General features: G+C 43.5%; 1 protein-coding gene across 3 annotated transcripts; it reads left to right on the plus strand.

Moving 5' to 3' along the window:
* Positions 1-2,291: 2,291 nt before the first annotated feature.
* Positions 2,292-15,013, plus strand: commd2 (COMM domain containing 2). 3 transcript variants are annotated; one of them, XR_004413804.1, is made up of 5 exons: positions 2,292-2,465; positions 5,354-5,453; positions 7,453-7,535; positions 9,298-9,471; positions 11,801-15,013. XR_004413804.1 is itself a non-coding variant. In XM_033031858.1 (5 exons), the coding sequence occupies exons 1-5, from the start codon at positions 2,399-2,401 to the stop codon at positions 11,996-11,998; spliced, it is 600 nt and encodes a 199-aa protein (XP_032887749.1). In that variant the 5' UTR covers positions 2,328-2,398; the 3' UTR covers positions 11,999-15,013. The 3 variants fall into 3 exon arrangements, 2 of the variants coding, with proteins under 2 accessions (XP_032887749.1, XP_032887751.1); XM_033031858.1 differs by having other exon boundaries at positions 2,328-2,465; positions 5,354-5,431; XM_033031860.1 differs by lacking the exon at positions 5,354-5,453 and having other exon boundaries at positions 2,339-2,465; positions 11,801-14,390.
* The last annotated feature ends 11 nt before the right edge of the window (positions 15,014-15,024 follow it).

The raw sequence follows: 15,024 nt of genomic DNA on the forward strand, positions 1-15,024 counted from the left end.
GATACAAGTTCCCATGTATAAATCCTCTCCATAAAAACATTTTATCATTGATTTTAAGAAATGTCAAAGACCAGAGTGAAGAGTTTTAAGGTGAGCGGACAAATTTTTTCCCACAGAGCCTGTTGGGTGCCTGGAACATGCTGCCGGGGGTGGTGATGGAGGCAAATACGACAGTGACGTTTAAGAGGCTTTTTAGATAGGCACGCGGATATGCAGGGAATAGTCTGAAGAAGGGTCTCGACCTGAAACGTCACACATTCCCTCTCTCCAGAGATGCTGCCTGTCCCGCTGAGTTACTCCAGCATTTTGTGTCTATCTTCGGGGATATGGATCACATGCGGGGAGTGGAGATACGTTTATCTTGGCATCATGTTCAGCACAGACATTGTGGGCTGAAGGGGCTTTTCCTGTACTGTACTGTTCAAGGTTCCAAATTAAACTTTGATTTTTGACAACCAAAAGTATTAGGAGATACAGAGAATAGGTAAGGATCTGGAGTTACATATTAGCCAGGACCTCTTCGAACAGCAGGGTAGACTCAAGTCGATAAATGGTAGTGGATTCATCAGTCTTGTACAAAAAGAAGGCACAAATACAACAGGAAAACCCCTTTAATGCCAAATACTTGGAATACTTTTCAGGTAGTGATAAATTGGAATTTTTCCCAATGTACAAACATAACAAAGCACCGGACCTTTAACTGGTTTCCAATGTATGCATTATCTTAAAGTAAATGAAGTGAAATCTCTTCACTGAGATGAGATGAAATATTAAGGCAATACTATTAGTCACATGGGCACACAGGAAACTGCAGATGCTGGAATCCTTGATCAAACACAAAGTACTGGAGGAACTCAATGGGTCAGGCAGCATCTGTGGAAGGAGTGGACAGGCAACATTTCAGGTTGGCACTCCTCTTCACAATTGCTCACATCTTGTTGATTATTTTAAGCAGCAGAGAATTAAACAATATCTTTAATTTAACACAATATAATAAAGAATAAGGGAAAGCGTAGAATTTGTTTTGGTCTTTTAGTTTTCAGTTTTGGAAACAGGCCCAGCGGTCCACCGCGTCTACGCTGATCATCGATCACTCGTTTACACTAGTTCTATGTTATCCTACTTTCTCATCTACTCCCTACACATTAGGGGCAATTTACAGGGGCCAATTAACCTACAATCTTTGAAAGGTGGGAGAAAATCAGAGCAGCCTGAGGAAACTCACGTGGACACAGGGAGAACGTGCAAACTCCAAGCAGATAGCACCCGAGGTCAGGATCAAACTCGGGTCTGTGGCGCTGAGGCAGAAGCTGCACCTGACATTCTTTGAGGTGTTGGGAAGAAACTGGAGTACCTGGGGGAGACGCACGTAGTCACATGCAAACACCATACAGACAGCACCTGAGGACAGGATTGGACCCTAGTCTATCAGCCTTCGACTTTCTTTAGACTCTTTCACTGCACCTCGGTACACGCGACAATAATTAACCTACACCTAGACCTAACAACATACTATCTTATTCTAAACTTTCATTATATTATCTTACTCTAAGCTAGGAACAATGTTATCAACAAAACTCCACATTCTCTTATCTCAGAGCAGTCACTGAGCATAAGTAGTGAATTGCAAATCACTGACATGTCAATGAAGTTCACACAGGTTATAACTCAAGGGTAATAAATGGTTTATTGTCACGTGTACCAAGGTACAGTGAAAATCTTTATTGTTCCATGCTATCCAGCAGAAAGACTATACATGACTATAATCAAGCCATCAACAGTGTAGATACAGAATAACGTTCAGTGCAAGATAAAGTCCAGTAAACTCCTATTAAAGATCGTCCGAGGGTCTCCAATGAGGTAGGTGGTAGCTCAGGACTGCGCTCTAGTTGTTGATGGGATGGTTCAATTGCCTGATAACAGGGAAGAAACTGTCCCTGAATCTGGAAAATTGTTGTCTCAGCTGCACAAAAACAGATGTGGGGAATGAATAATAAACGAATGCTTAAAACAAAACAAGTTGCAATGGTGAGATTGTGTTTTAAACCTCGTGCTTGGCAAGAGGAAAGAGGGTGCGTAATTGGAAGACTTTAAATGGGAGCAGGTTGCAGGAAGAATTTCAGCAGCGGGTGGCGACTGGCGTGAATATTTGTCCGGGCTGTGAGCGGGGCGGAAGTGCGTGGCTTGCGAGAGTGGGGCGGAAGTGGAGAGCGGGAGTGGGGTGCGGAAGTGGAGAGCGGAAGTGGAGAGCGGGAGTGGAGGGCGGAAGTGGAGAGCGGGAGAGTGGGGCGGAAGTGGAGAGCGGGAGAGTGGGGCGGAAGTGGAGAGCGGAAGTGGAGAGCGGGAGTGGGGCGGAAGTGGCGGCGGTCCCTCTGCCGAGGCTCGGGCCGGCGCCAAGATGCTGCTGGTCCTGGCGGAGGAGCACAAGGAGCACCTGGGCTTCCTGACACGGGTGGACGCGGCCGGTCAGTGGCTCCACATCCCCTCCCCGGTCAGCGGCGGCTCCTGGCGGCGGGGGGAAGCCTCCGGCGGGCCGCTGCCCCTCTCCCCAGAGCCGGGGATGGGCCGGTCAGATCAACCGGTCCCCGGACCCAGGCCTCTCCCGGCCGCCGGAGATTGGGAAGGGGACGAGGGGGGTGAGAGGGGTCTGTGGGTGGGGCCTGTGGGTGGGGCGGTCCGTGATGTGGAGTGGGGAGGTCTGAGGGAGAAGGGTCTGTTGGGTCGGTTAGGGGTCTGTGGGGACGAGGAGAGGGGTCTGGGTTTAATGTTCTGTTGAGGGGGGTGAATTGGGGGGAGCGATGTGTGATGGAGTGGGGAGCGAGGGGGTCTGTGGGGTGAAGAGAACGAGAAGGGGTCCATGGCCGGAGGTTGGGGGAGGAAGAAGTGGTCTGTAGGGTCTAGAAAGGGTAAGTGATCTATGGAGTACAGTGAGGGGAGTTGAAGGGGTGAGGATTGGACGAGGGTGATGGGGCCTGAGTGGGGGACGGGTTGGATCAGGGGAGAGATAGGTCCTCGGGTTCTCTGACGGCCAACAGTGCTTACAGATATATATTGGAGGTCACAGCCCTTTCAGTAGGGTTGAGAGCTGCAAGAACAAAATTAAATGATAGCCTTTTAATGGAATGAGATGTATGACCCATTTATGATCATTAATACAAAAGTTAATGATACGTGTTAGTTTGGTCCTCTGTACTTTGAGTGGTGTTAATGATATTTCTGTCTTCTGAAGATGGCAGAAGGAGCTCTGTTTTAAAGTTTATTTTGAAAGGCAGAAATGGCAAAGTAGATGGTATAGACTAAATTTTGGAGCATAACTTCATCCTACATCCAATGACTAACGTAAGCAAGTCAATGGCTGCATGTTAATGATCTTTTTTTCTTCCATCTGATATTGGTCACTGACCTTAATAATTCATCCTGGCTGAGTTAGGATTTGAGCTTGTTCTTCCTACTGGTTTTTCATCGTAGCAGCTACTATTATGTAGAAACAAAGAACTGCAGATGTAGAAACAAGGAACTGCAGATGCTGGTTTACAAAAAAGGACAGAAAGTACGGGAGTAACTCAGCGGGTCAAGTAGCATCTCTGGAGAACATGGATAGGCAGAGGGGAAGCTCGGAATCCTCGAAGACCGGATAATTGAGGAGGGAGTCGCTGGTGGTGATGTGCGTGAGGAGTGGGCTTGTAGGAGAGGAACCAGGGTATTGCCTCCGGCACCTTCAAGAGGGAGAGAGAAAATGGGGAATTGTAGACCAGTTAGCCTTACATCGGTAGTGGGAAAGATACTTGAGTGGATTGTTAAAGATGTCATAGCAGCGCATTTGGAAAGCAGTGAAAGGATCGGTCAAAGTCAGCATGGATTTATGAAGGGGAAATCATGCTTGACTAATCTTCTGGAATTTTTTTTGAGGATGTAACAAGTAGAATGGATAAGGGAGAGCCAGTGGATGTGGTATATCTGAACATTCAAAAAGTCTTTGACAAGGTCCCACACAAGAGATTAGTGTGCAAAATTAGAGCGCATGTTATTGGGGGGTAGGGTATTGACATGGATGGAGAACTGGATGGCAGACAGGAAGCAAACAGTAGGAATTAGCGGGTCCTTTTCAGAATGGCAGGCAGTGACTAGTGGGGTGCCGCATGGCTCGGTGCTGGGACCCCAGTTATTTACAATATATGTTAATGATTTAGACGAAGGAATTAAATGTGACATCTCCAAGTTTACGGATGACACATTGTGAGCTGTAATGAGGATGCTATGAGACTGCAGGGTGACTTGTATAGGTTGGGTGAGTGGGCAGATGCAGTATAATGTAGATAAATGTGAGGTTATCCACTTTGGTGGGAAGAACAGGAAGGCAGATTATTATCTGAATGATGTCAGATTAGGAAAAGGGGGGGTGCAACGAGACCCGGGTGTCCTTGTACATCAGTCACTGAAAGTAAGCATGCAGGTACAGCAGGCAGTGAAGAAAACTAATGGCATGTTGGCCTTCATTATGAGAGGATTTGAGTTTAGGAGCAAGGAGGTCCTACTGCAGTTGTACAGGGCTCTGGTGAGACCACACCTGGTGTATTGTGTGCAATTTTGGTCTAATATGGGGAAGGACATTATTGCTATTGAGGGAGTGCAACGTAGGTACACCAGGTTAATTCCAGGGATGGTGGGACTGACATGATGAAAGAAATGGTCGACTGAGCTTGCATTCACTGGAATTTAGAAGGATGAGAGGTTACTTACAGAAACATATAACATTCATAAAGGATTGGACAGGCTAGATGCAGGAAATTTTTCCCGATGTTGGGGGTAGTCCAGAACCAGGGGTCATGGTTTAGGAATAACGGTAGGCCATTTAGGACTGAGAAAAGGAAAAACGTCTTCACCCAGAGAGTTGTAAATCTGTGGAATTCTCTGCCACAGAAGGCAGTGGAGGCCAATTTACTGGGTGTTTTCAAGAGTGAGTTAGATTTAGCTCTTAGGGCTAAAGGAATCAAAGGATATGGGGAAAAAGCAGGAGCAGGGTACTGATTTTAGATGATCAGCCATGATCATATTGAATGGCGTGAAGGGCCGAATGGCCTACTCCGGCACCTGTTTTTCTATGTCCTATGTATCAGAGCAATTGCAAATAAGATTTCACGGTAATTTCTCTCTAAGATCCTGCCATGTGATTAAGATAAATTGCATCCAAGCAGTGTAGAACACTGCACTGTTGTATTCCAACCTACTACCAGCTTCTTGCAAAGAAAGCAAAGTAGGAACGAGTAACTCATTAAAACAGGGAAAATATTGCTTTGTTTTCGATATCAGACAAATCATTGATTTATTGCAATGAACCTTTTTTTCTGTTCAGTTGTAGGAGAATTCTGTCGAATTGCTGTGGAGTTTTTGAAGAAAGGCTCAAATCCCAAAATATTTGAAGGCGCGGCAAGTATGTAATGTTTGAGGAAACGGTGGGTTTTGAGTTGTGGTGAATATGCTAGCGTTGCTATTTTTCTATGTGTTGTTAAGTGAGCACATCCTCCCATTGTCTTGCACGTTAATGGTTGGAAGCTTTCAAGAGTTTGCAGCTGTATCCTCTCGATTATCTGCTGTCTTAGTGTTTTCCAATGATAGGTGGGGACCATAACATAGATTTTCCATCAAGGCGCCGGCACAAAAGAATAATTCTGCACAATGCAGCTACTTTGAATGCACTCTCCGATATCAAATGCAACACAGTATTACAGTCATGTGATTTGGATACCCCTGCTAAAGGAAAGATGTTCAGCTGGAAAGAGCGCAGAGAATATGTACGAGGATGTTGCCTGGACTTGTGGGAGAGGTTGGGCAGACTAGGACCTTATTCCTTCGTGTGCAGGAGGTTGAGGGATGACCTTGTAGAGGTGTATAAGATCATGAGGAGAACAGATAAAGTAGAGTATTTTACCAAGAGTAGGGAAATGAAGAACCAGAGGATATAGGTTTAAGGTGAGAAGGGGAAAGATTTAACAGGAACCCGAGGGTTAACTTTTTCACTCGGAGGATGATGAGTATATGGAATGAACTGCCAGAGGGAGTATTTGAGGCAGGTACTATAACATTTAAATGGCATTTGGACAGGTGCATGGATAGGAAAGGTTTGGAGGGATGTGGGTCAAACGTGGGCAGTTAGGACTAGTGTAGATGGGGCATCTTGGTTGGAGTGGGCAATTTGGGCTGAAAGGCCTGTTTTCATGCACGCGGTTGAACAGGTGAACGGTCAGATAAGAATCCAGAGAGACCATCCATGTCCTGGTTAACTGAAGACATGAGGAGTTGCAGATGCTGGTTTACAAAAATGACTGATTGCTGGAGTGGCTGCCTGACCTGCCGGGTTACTCCAACACTGTGTCTTTCCTTGGTGCAAACCAGAATAGCAATTCAGAATGTCTTTTGCATAGTTTCCTTTGATTGTGTAGGGGAATGATCACAGTTATTATGCACTGGATCCTAAAGGCCCTGTCCCACTTGGCGATTTTTTTCGGCGACTGCCGGCATCATTGACTGACGTATCAGGTCACCGAAAAATTTGCTGCATAATGCGGCAGTGACGACGCATGACGCACTGTGTTTTTTCAAGTGTCGCTGGATTTTGAAAAGTTCAAAATCTTTTGGCGAACCTGATATGATGCGGGCAGTCGCCGAAAAAAATCGCCAAGTCGGACAGGGCCTTAACTCTCTTCCCCTATCCACTTCCAGTAGAATCATGATTGCTGGGTGCCATTGAATTGGAAACCAGTTCTCAACTCTGTGTTGCTCCCTGGTGCAATGATGTAATTCCACAGCAATATGAGCCGGCACCATGGCAGGTTCAATTCTGACTACGGGTGCTGTGGAGTTTGCATCTTCTCCCCATGCCCACATGGGTTTCCTCTGTGTGCCGAAGGGCATGTTTCCACACTGTAAATCTGCAGTTCAATCCCAAAGACGTGTGTTTGTAGATTAATTGGCTTTTATAAATTGACCCTAGTGTATAGGGAGTGCATGTGATGGAAAGTGGGAAAATGTAGCACTAGTGTGAACGGGTGATCGATGGTCGGCGTGGACTCGATGAGCCAAAGGGTTCTGCTTCCCTGCTGTACATCTAAACTAAACTAATGACCTTCCTGTGAAACGTTACTTTATCTTAGGCTTTAGAGTTACAGCGCGAAAACAAGCCCTTCAGCCCACCAAGTACGTGGCGACCAGCAATTTACAGAAGCCAAGTAACCTACACACCTGTATGTCTTTGGGATGTGGGAGGAAACCGGGGCACCCGGGGAAAACCCATGTGGTCACAGGAAGAACGTACAAAGTCCATACAGAGAGCACCCGTCGTTGGGATCAAACCCGGGTCTCTGGTGCTGTAGGGCAGCAACTCTCCCGCTGCGCCACCGTGCCGTCCTGCCCACTTGTCCACGTTTCTAGTTGTTGGTCTGCTTTCTCCTGCAGGGAAGCTGAATGTGAATACCGAAACAGTGCAAAATGGTGTTGAGGGGCTGATGTATCTGATGACGGAAAGCTCCAAAATGATGGTAAAGAGTTCAATTTGTGCATCTTTTTCCTTTCAATGCCCGGTGTATTCTTTTAAATCTGAGGGTTTTTTCAGATTTTCCACGCTTTCAATTATTGAATTGGTTTCACTCACTGACCAAGTCAAACAACCCTTAATCTAGGTCCCAAAATGTAGGCTGCTGTTCCTCTGTAGGTTTGTGGGTGTTCTGCATTGTCAAGGGTGCAGGCATGCAATGAGATTGAAAGTGGCGTCACTGGTAGATAGGGTGGTCAAAAAGGCTTTTGGCACATTGGCCTTCATTAGTCAGAGTTACTTAGTATAGAAGTTGGGAGGTCATGTTGCAGTTATAAGAAGTAAAATGTTGGTGAGGCCACATTTAGAGTATTCTACTTCAGTTCTAGGCATCATATCATAGGAACGATTTTGTCAAGCTGGAAAGGGTGCAGAGAAGATTTAAAAGGATGTTGCCAGGAGTCGGCTATAGGTGCCAAGCTATAGGGAAGTGTAATAGGCACCTGAGGGGCAACCTTTTCACACAGAGGGTGCATAGAACGAGCTGCTGGAGGAGGTAGTTGAGGCGAAACTATCATGACGTTTAAGAAACATATAGACGGGTACATGGATAGGACAGATTTAGAGGGATATGGGCCATACGCAGGGAGGTGGGACTAATGTAGATGGGACATGTTGATCGGCATGGGCAAGTTGGGCTGAAGAGCAATTCTAGGTGACAGTATAAATTATTTGAGGGACCTTTCCACGTTTCTAATCCCTTGATATCACTCTTTAAAACAAAAAGTTGATGGTTTGTCGGTGGTCTTCTTTGTGCAAACTGGCAGCTGCTTTCAACAGCAGTAACAACAGCTAACATTCATCTCCAGATTTTAAGATCGCTACTCGGAATATTTATGCTTCATTAGAGTGTTACCAAATAAAATCAAGTTGATTTCAAAGCTACTTAAGTAGTTAGTACTCTTAACTCCATGTCCAAAGAAGAGTCCCAACATGAAACTCTCCAGAGATGTTGCCAGACCCGTTCAGCTTCTTCAGCACTTCGTGTCCTTTAGTGTAAACCAGCATCTATAGTTCCTTATTTCTATGCTAAGTAGTTAATAGTAAGGCAGGTGATCGAGGGCTGGGTCCAAGAGGTTTGTAGTGTATAAAATATTAACTGTACCTTTAAGGACCTGGTACCAGATGGTGTGATTTCAGTCATGTGATATATTCATATCTTATCAGTCTCGTGAATATGTGTGAGTATGCACGATGTACTTTTGTAAAATAAAATAACCTACACTGGCAACTGCTTGGCTGAAACCTGTGTTTGTTTCTGTTTAAATATTGTAATATCTTCCAAGGATGGTTTTAAAGAACTTTCAGAAAGAGGGAGGAAGAGGCAGAAAAGAGAGGGGAAAAGGAACTGCAGATGCTGGATTCTTGTGTCGAACACAGTGCTGTTGAGTATCCCAGTGGGTCAGGTAGTGTCACTGGAGGACATCGACACGGGACATTCGGGTCGGGACCCTTCTTTTGACTGGCACAACGAACTGCAGATGCAAAGTCTGATTAGCGGTCCCGACCTGAAACGTTGCCTGTCCATGTCCCCCAGAGAGATGCTGCCTGACCTGCTGTGTTACTCCAGCACTTCAAGTTCTACAGAGGCAGAAATGTGTTGGATGGGAATTTCCTAGAACTGTTGTGGCCAAGAAAAGAGTAATTGCCTCACTTTGAAATGGTGTTTTGCTTAAATGTAATGTGTAATAAATATAATTTGTGGATAGATTTCCGAAGTGGATTTCCAAGACTCTGTGCTTGTCCTGGGGTTTTCTGAAGATCTAAACAAGTTGCTGCTGCAGCTTTACCTGGACAATAGGAGAGAGATTCGGCAGATTCTGAGTGAACTGGCTCCTGACCTCCCGCATTATCACAATTTAGAGTGGAGACTCGATGTACAGGTAAATAATCCAGATTACGCTGCAAATACACGCGTCTTATGCTCCCCCCCCCCCATATACTGTTTGCATCACCTTCATTCACAATCAATAGAAAGACTTGTTATGATGAAGTGAGTTGGGTGGCACGGTGGTGCAACAGTAGAGTTGCTGCCTCACAGTTACAGAGGCCCAGTTTCTATCCTGACTCTGGGTCTGTCTGTGCAGAGTTTGTATGTTCTCCCTGTAACCGCCTGGGTTTTCTCCGGGTGCTCTAGTTTCCACCACATTCCAAAGGCGACGGGTTTGTAGGTCAATTGGCTTTGGAAAAACTGTAAATTGGTCATAGTGTGTAGGATAGTGCTAGTGTACATCGTGATCGCTGGTCGGCGTGGCCTCGATGGGCCGAAGGGCCTGTTACCGCGCTGTATCTCTGTCTAAAACTACTATCTACCCTGTACCATATTGTTTGTTACAGCAGATTTACACCATTGTTAAATTCCCCAGTAATAGTACCTAAATCATCAGTTTAGTTTAGTATTACTGTCATGTGTACAGAGGTACAGTGAAAGGCTTTTGTTGCGTGTTATCCAGTCAAAGAAAAGACTATTACAATCAAACCGTTCACAGTATACAGATAATGGGTACAACGTTTAGTGCAATATAAAGTCTGATTAAAGATAGTTCGAAGATCGCCATTGAGGTAGATGGGAGGTCAGGACCACACTCTAGCTGGTGAGAGGATTGTTCAGTTGCCTGATAAAATCTGGGAAGAAACTGTCCCTGAATCTGGAGGAGTGCGTTTTCAAACATCCGTACCACTTGCTTGATGGGAGAGGGGAGAAGAGGGAGTGTCCAGGGTAAGACGCATCCTTGATTATGCTGATGGCCTTGCCAAGGCAGCGTGAAGTAAGCGGGGAGGGCAGACTGACCATTCAAATCGCTGCTGTGGTGACTGTTGCAAATACTGAGGTGTCCCTGCTGTGTGTTGTTCTGACAGTGGACTCGTTGTGGAGACTAGCAGCAACTTGCTAACCTGCTGAAGTACCCTGGCAGTTAAGCTGACAAACCTGACTGAATTTATGCGAGATTAAACCTGGTGTGAGTTTAGCACCGAACATTTTTATGGTCATGTTTTATCATTAATTTTTTTTAAGTTTAATTAGTTAATTTAAATGACCTCAATTATTAACCTGCATTTAAAAAGGCTGTATGTTTTAAGTTTTTTACATTTTTGAAGGCATATTAAAAGAATAATTTACTCCTGTATAGGACATTCATAAATAACAGTGACTCTGAATTAAAAATATGTCGAAGTATACTGCCTTCATTTTTGAGTTGTTGGGATTTGCACGTGGCAGTAAATTCTTTGTTCTTTTGAATCACTATTCATTATCCGTACAAAATGTGCTGTAATACGGCACTCAGTATTCCTCCCTGGTCTCAGAACCTTTAAAACATACACATCATTATGTTGGTTTTATTCACTCGCAGATTCTATACCACATTTCTATGGTTTTTATTTCCTTCATTCTAGTTCATATGTGTTTAGGCAATCTAAATTGATAATTTCACATAGTTATTCAGTCATAGACAGTTACGGCATATGAATAAAAGCCCCTTGGCCCATCAAGACCACACTGACCATCAACCGCACATTTACACTAATCTATTGTCTCCATATTGTCATCAACTCCCCATCGACCTGAAACGTCGCCTATCCATGTTCTCCAAAGACATGCAGGAAGGAACTGCAGATGCTGGTTTCTTCCGAAGATAGACACAGAGTGCTGGAGTAAAGGGCCTGTCCCACTTTTACAACCTAATTCACGACCTTTTTTACTCGTGGACATTTTTCATCATGCTAGAAAAACGCCCCGACCTACTTGATACCTACCACTAGCATCACGGCCTGCTACAACCTACCTACAACCTCCTATGACCTTGTGACGACCATGCTGCGAGTATGAGTCAAGGCCAAACTCGGCAGAGGTCGTGAATTAGGTCGTGAAAGTGGGACAGGCCCTTAACTCAGTGGGTCAAGAACATCTCTGGAGAAAAAGAATGGGTAATGATTTAGGTTGGAAACCTCCTTCAGACCACTTCAGAGATGCTACCTTAGCTGCTGAGTTACTCCAGCACTTTGTGTCTATCTTCGATATGCACCATCTGCAGTTCTTTATTTCTAATATTTGGCAGGGGTTATGTTGAGCGAGTCTTTGGTGTTCCAATTTCATTCTTATTAAAGTAATATGTTGCAACGCTATAAATGAGAGTATTACATTTTCTGTTCATTATTGCAAGCCTTGTGATGTTGGGACGGGTCCAAATGTTCACTTGCTTCTTCCATCAGCTAGCCAGTCGTGCCTTAAAGCAACAGATCAAACCACTGCTGACCCTGAAGCTGCATCTGGAACAGAATGGCCGCCGCAATGCCAGCGTGTTTCAGACTGACCCAGCCACCCTCCTGCACCTAATTCGCAAGCTGGAGCAAGCGCTGAGCGAAATGAAGACCAACCATTGCAGGAGGATCGTGCGCAATATAAAATGAGGATATTGAAGATCATCAGTCCTCGTGTCAAACTGTGACGGCAGACAGAATGAAATCGAGGGAAACATGCTATTTTGTGTACTGGATCTTTAAAATTTGGACGCACTTTTCAGAACGACAGTGGGTTTCACTCTTGGTGTTTATTGGAGTGCTTGAGCACAGGAGAATTGCCCACAAATAAAATATGTAACGGAGTATTATTAGCTGAAGTTGTCACGGTGCTCTCCCTAAAGTGCTTTATATTGATCGCAATCCACTGTTAAGATCTAATCTCCAGCTGGTCACACCTTGGGTAGAGAAGAAATAAAAGTAGGGGATCAGTAGCGGAATAATAATGTATAAAGAGGACTGTTGTAATCCATCGTAAAAGACCGCTAAAGTTAACCAGGGCTGGGGGAGGGTGGGAGAATAGTTCTTAAATGGGGACAAAAAGAAAGTAAGACTAAGGCTTCCAGGATAACACTTAATTTTCTACCTCTGGTGGGGGGAGAGGGTTTGAGCTTAAATCAACGGCAGGACTGTCAGGATACAAATCCCCGCTCAGTCTGGTGGCTGCCATGTTCATGAATTTGGGCCTTGATTGTATGCGACACAAAGCTCTCCACAAAAAAGGCACTGAAGTGGCAGCATTGCTGGACGCAGGGAGGGAACTTGATGTTAGAGATTAGGATGGGGGCATTTTGCCGGTTTAGTTTTTGGAAAAGCTGCACTGAGGTTGGCATTTAACAAGGCGCACGTTGGATTTGCTGTCAATGAACCAGGATTTAGACTTGGACAAGCAGTTTACTACTTGGACTAGGATGAGAGGAAAGGGGGGTGGAAGACGGGACAACAATCCCAAGTATAAACCTGTGAATTTTATAATACTTACAAAGGATGGTCTTTCTAAATTATTATATTTTTGCAAATTCAGAAGCCAATTGTCAGGGCATTTAATATTGTTTAACTTTATTTCCAGTTGTAATTCTTACATGACAATCATTACACATGACTGGTAGATCAAAGTCATAAGCTAAAATAATATTCAAACTGCCAAATCTAATTTGTTGGGGTCTAGTGTGCTATGAAGCTTAATTTGGAGTGCAGGTTCTAGTGCATCCACAGTAAACTTAAGAATGCTTTCTAAATCAGTTGCAGGCTGTGTCAATAACAGTTAAATCAGATTATTAGTGCTTTTGAAATGTTTATTTTCAATGCGGTATAGTGTGGATAAAAATAAAAACTTTCCCCTGGAAGGACATCAGCTGTACCTGGTGTGACCATTTGGTTTCACCGTTGTAATGTGAACATTTGAACTACCTGGTTTGGACTTTTGTTAACTCGTTGCAAAGTCACTTCTGCCCAGACACCCGTGCCATGAATGTTTTGCTAAATGGCAATGCTTATAGAACCATGGCAATATCTTTGCCAGTCACAATCCATTGTAAGTGCAGAGAGGAAACCAGGATTTTCATGTTACTCTTAGTGACGTCAATGTTAAGGTGAACATTTTGCCTGTAGTGATAATGTTTGGGGCCTTGATATGAATGCAGAATTCAGCTAATGTTCTTTCATTGTATTACCCATTCATTGTGCCATAGACAAGCTCCATTGAAATTTTTTTTCTAAGTGCCGAGTGGTAGCTGTGAAGCATTAAAGTGGAAACATTATGGCTACCTAAAATCATGCTGACCTACACCTCCAACATTTATGCTAATGGCACAAGTTGATCATCTGTGTATTCCCATTTGAGTATTTAAAACTAATTCCTACCATAATCTAAAATGGTGATTGCATTACTGGCATTACATTTCCCTTCATACGATACATTTGGTCAATGTGTTTTTTAACTTCATAACTTTTTTCCCTACTGTTTGAATTCTTTCCTGACTTTAAAGCTGGTTTTGTTCTGTGATTTGATTTACGATGCCAGCCTATAAACTATGCTGATATAATCATGGAAGTTTAGTCCAAAATAACTGGTACCTGTACCAGATTTATGAGAAGGCTTTGGGGAGGTCAATATTTGTACCTGATATAACAGAATTGCCAAACAATTGTTTGTGCCAAAATGTTATGCAGTAAGAAACCTTGTTCTGTTTAAACTTGATTCTTAATTCATAACTCCGGTGCCTAAAATGTCATAAAATTCTTTTGGATTGTTTACTTTTGACTTCCCCGCTTCCATGTATATTTAAGAAAATTTGCTTGATACAAACACGCCAGATATTGTGATGACTACCATTCAGTTGCTATGCTGAGCTTGCTTAATACTCATTGTGCCACCACTTTGTTGTACCATAATGTACTGTACTTTAAAATTAATTGCTGTAGGAGATATTGTGAAATCTGCCTTGGAGACCACCATGGTTTCAGCATATCTGAAAATACATGCATCTCATGATTTGCGTTATAAACTGTTAAAGTGAGCTTATCTTAAATATTTAGAGATGATATACGGAATATTTTGTTTTAATGTTCCTAGCCATATTTAGAAAGATGGCTTGTATACTTCTCAAGATTCTTTGGAACTTAAGTTTAAATAACAACTCACCAGAACACGGGTTGCGAAAAGCTTTCTTTGGCAGAACATGCATCACTAAGACTTGTTTTCCACGATTGCTAAATAGAATAGGAATGATCCTTGGAATTATCAGAACCATTTGAGGAAGCATTTCCAGCTTTTGTGAAAGAATTATTCATTAATTTGTGGCTGTTGACAAACCTCTTGTATAACTTTTTTGCTCTTTAGGATCATTTCAATCTTGTTTCCAGATTTTTGTTAAACTGCGTTCCAGTTACTGTTGCGTAAACAGTCTTGAAGTGTTCCTTAAAAGTTAGAGGTTTTCATTTGTAAGATTTAATAAGTTTGTGGATTGTGAGTGATGGATACAATTGACAGCAGAGGGTCAGGAAGCTTTAGATTACTTATCTGCAGGAACAAATGTGATTGAGTAATCTGGATATAACAGCTTTGAGTTGATTGAAGCTGCTTCTGAGGATATGTAATTAAATGCAATTTTTGTTTGACTTAAACCATGGTTAAT

The sequence above is a fragment of the Amblyraja radiata genome, chromosome 13 (genome assembly GCF_010909765.2).
Source record: "Amblyraja radiata isolate CabotCenter1 chromosome 13, sAmbRad1.1.pri, whole genome shotgun sequence".
NCBI classification, from domain to species: domain Eukaryota; kingdom Metazoa; phylum Chordata; class Chondrichthyes; order Rajiformes; family Rajidae; genus Amblyraja; species Amblyraja radiata.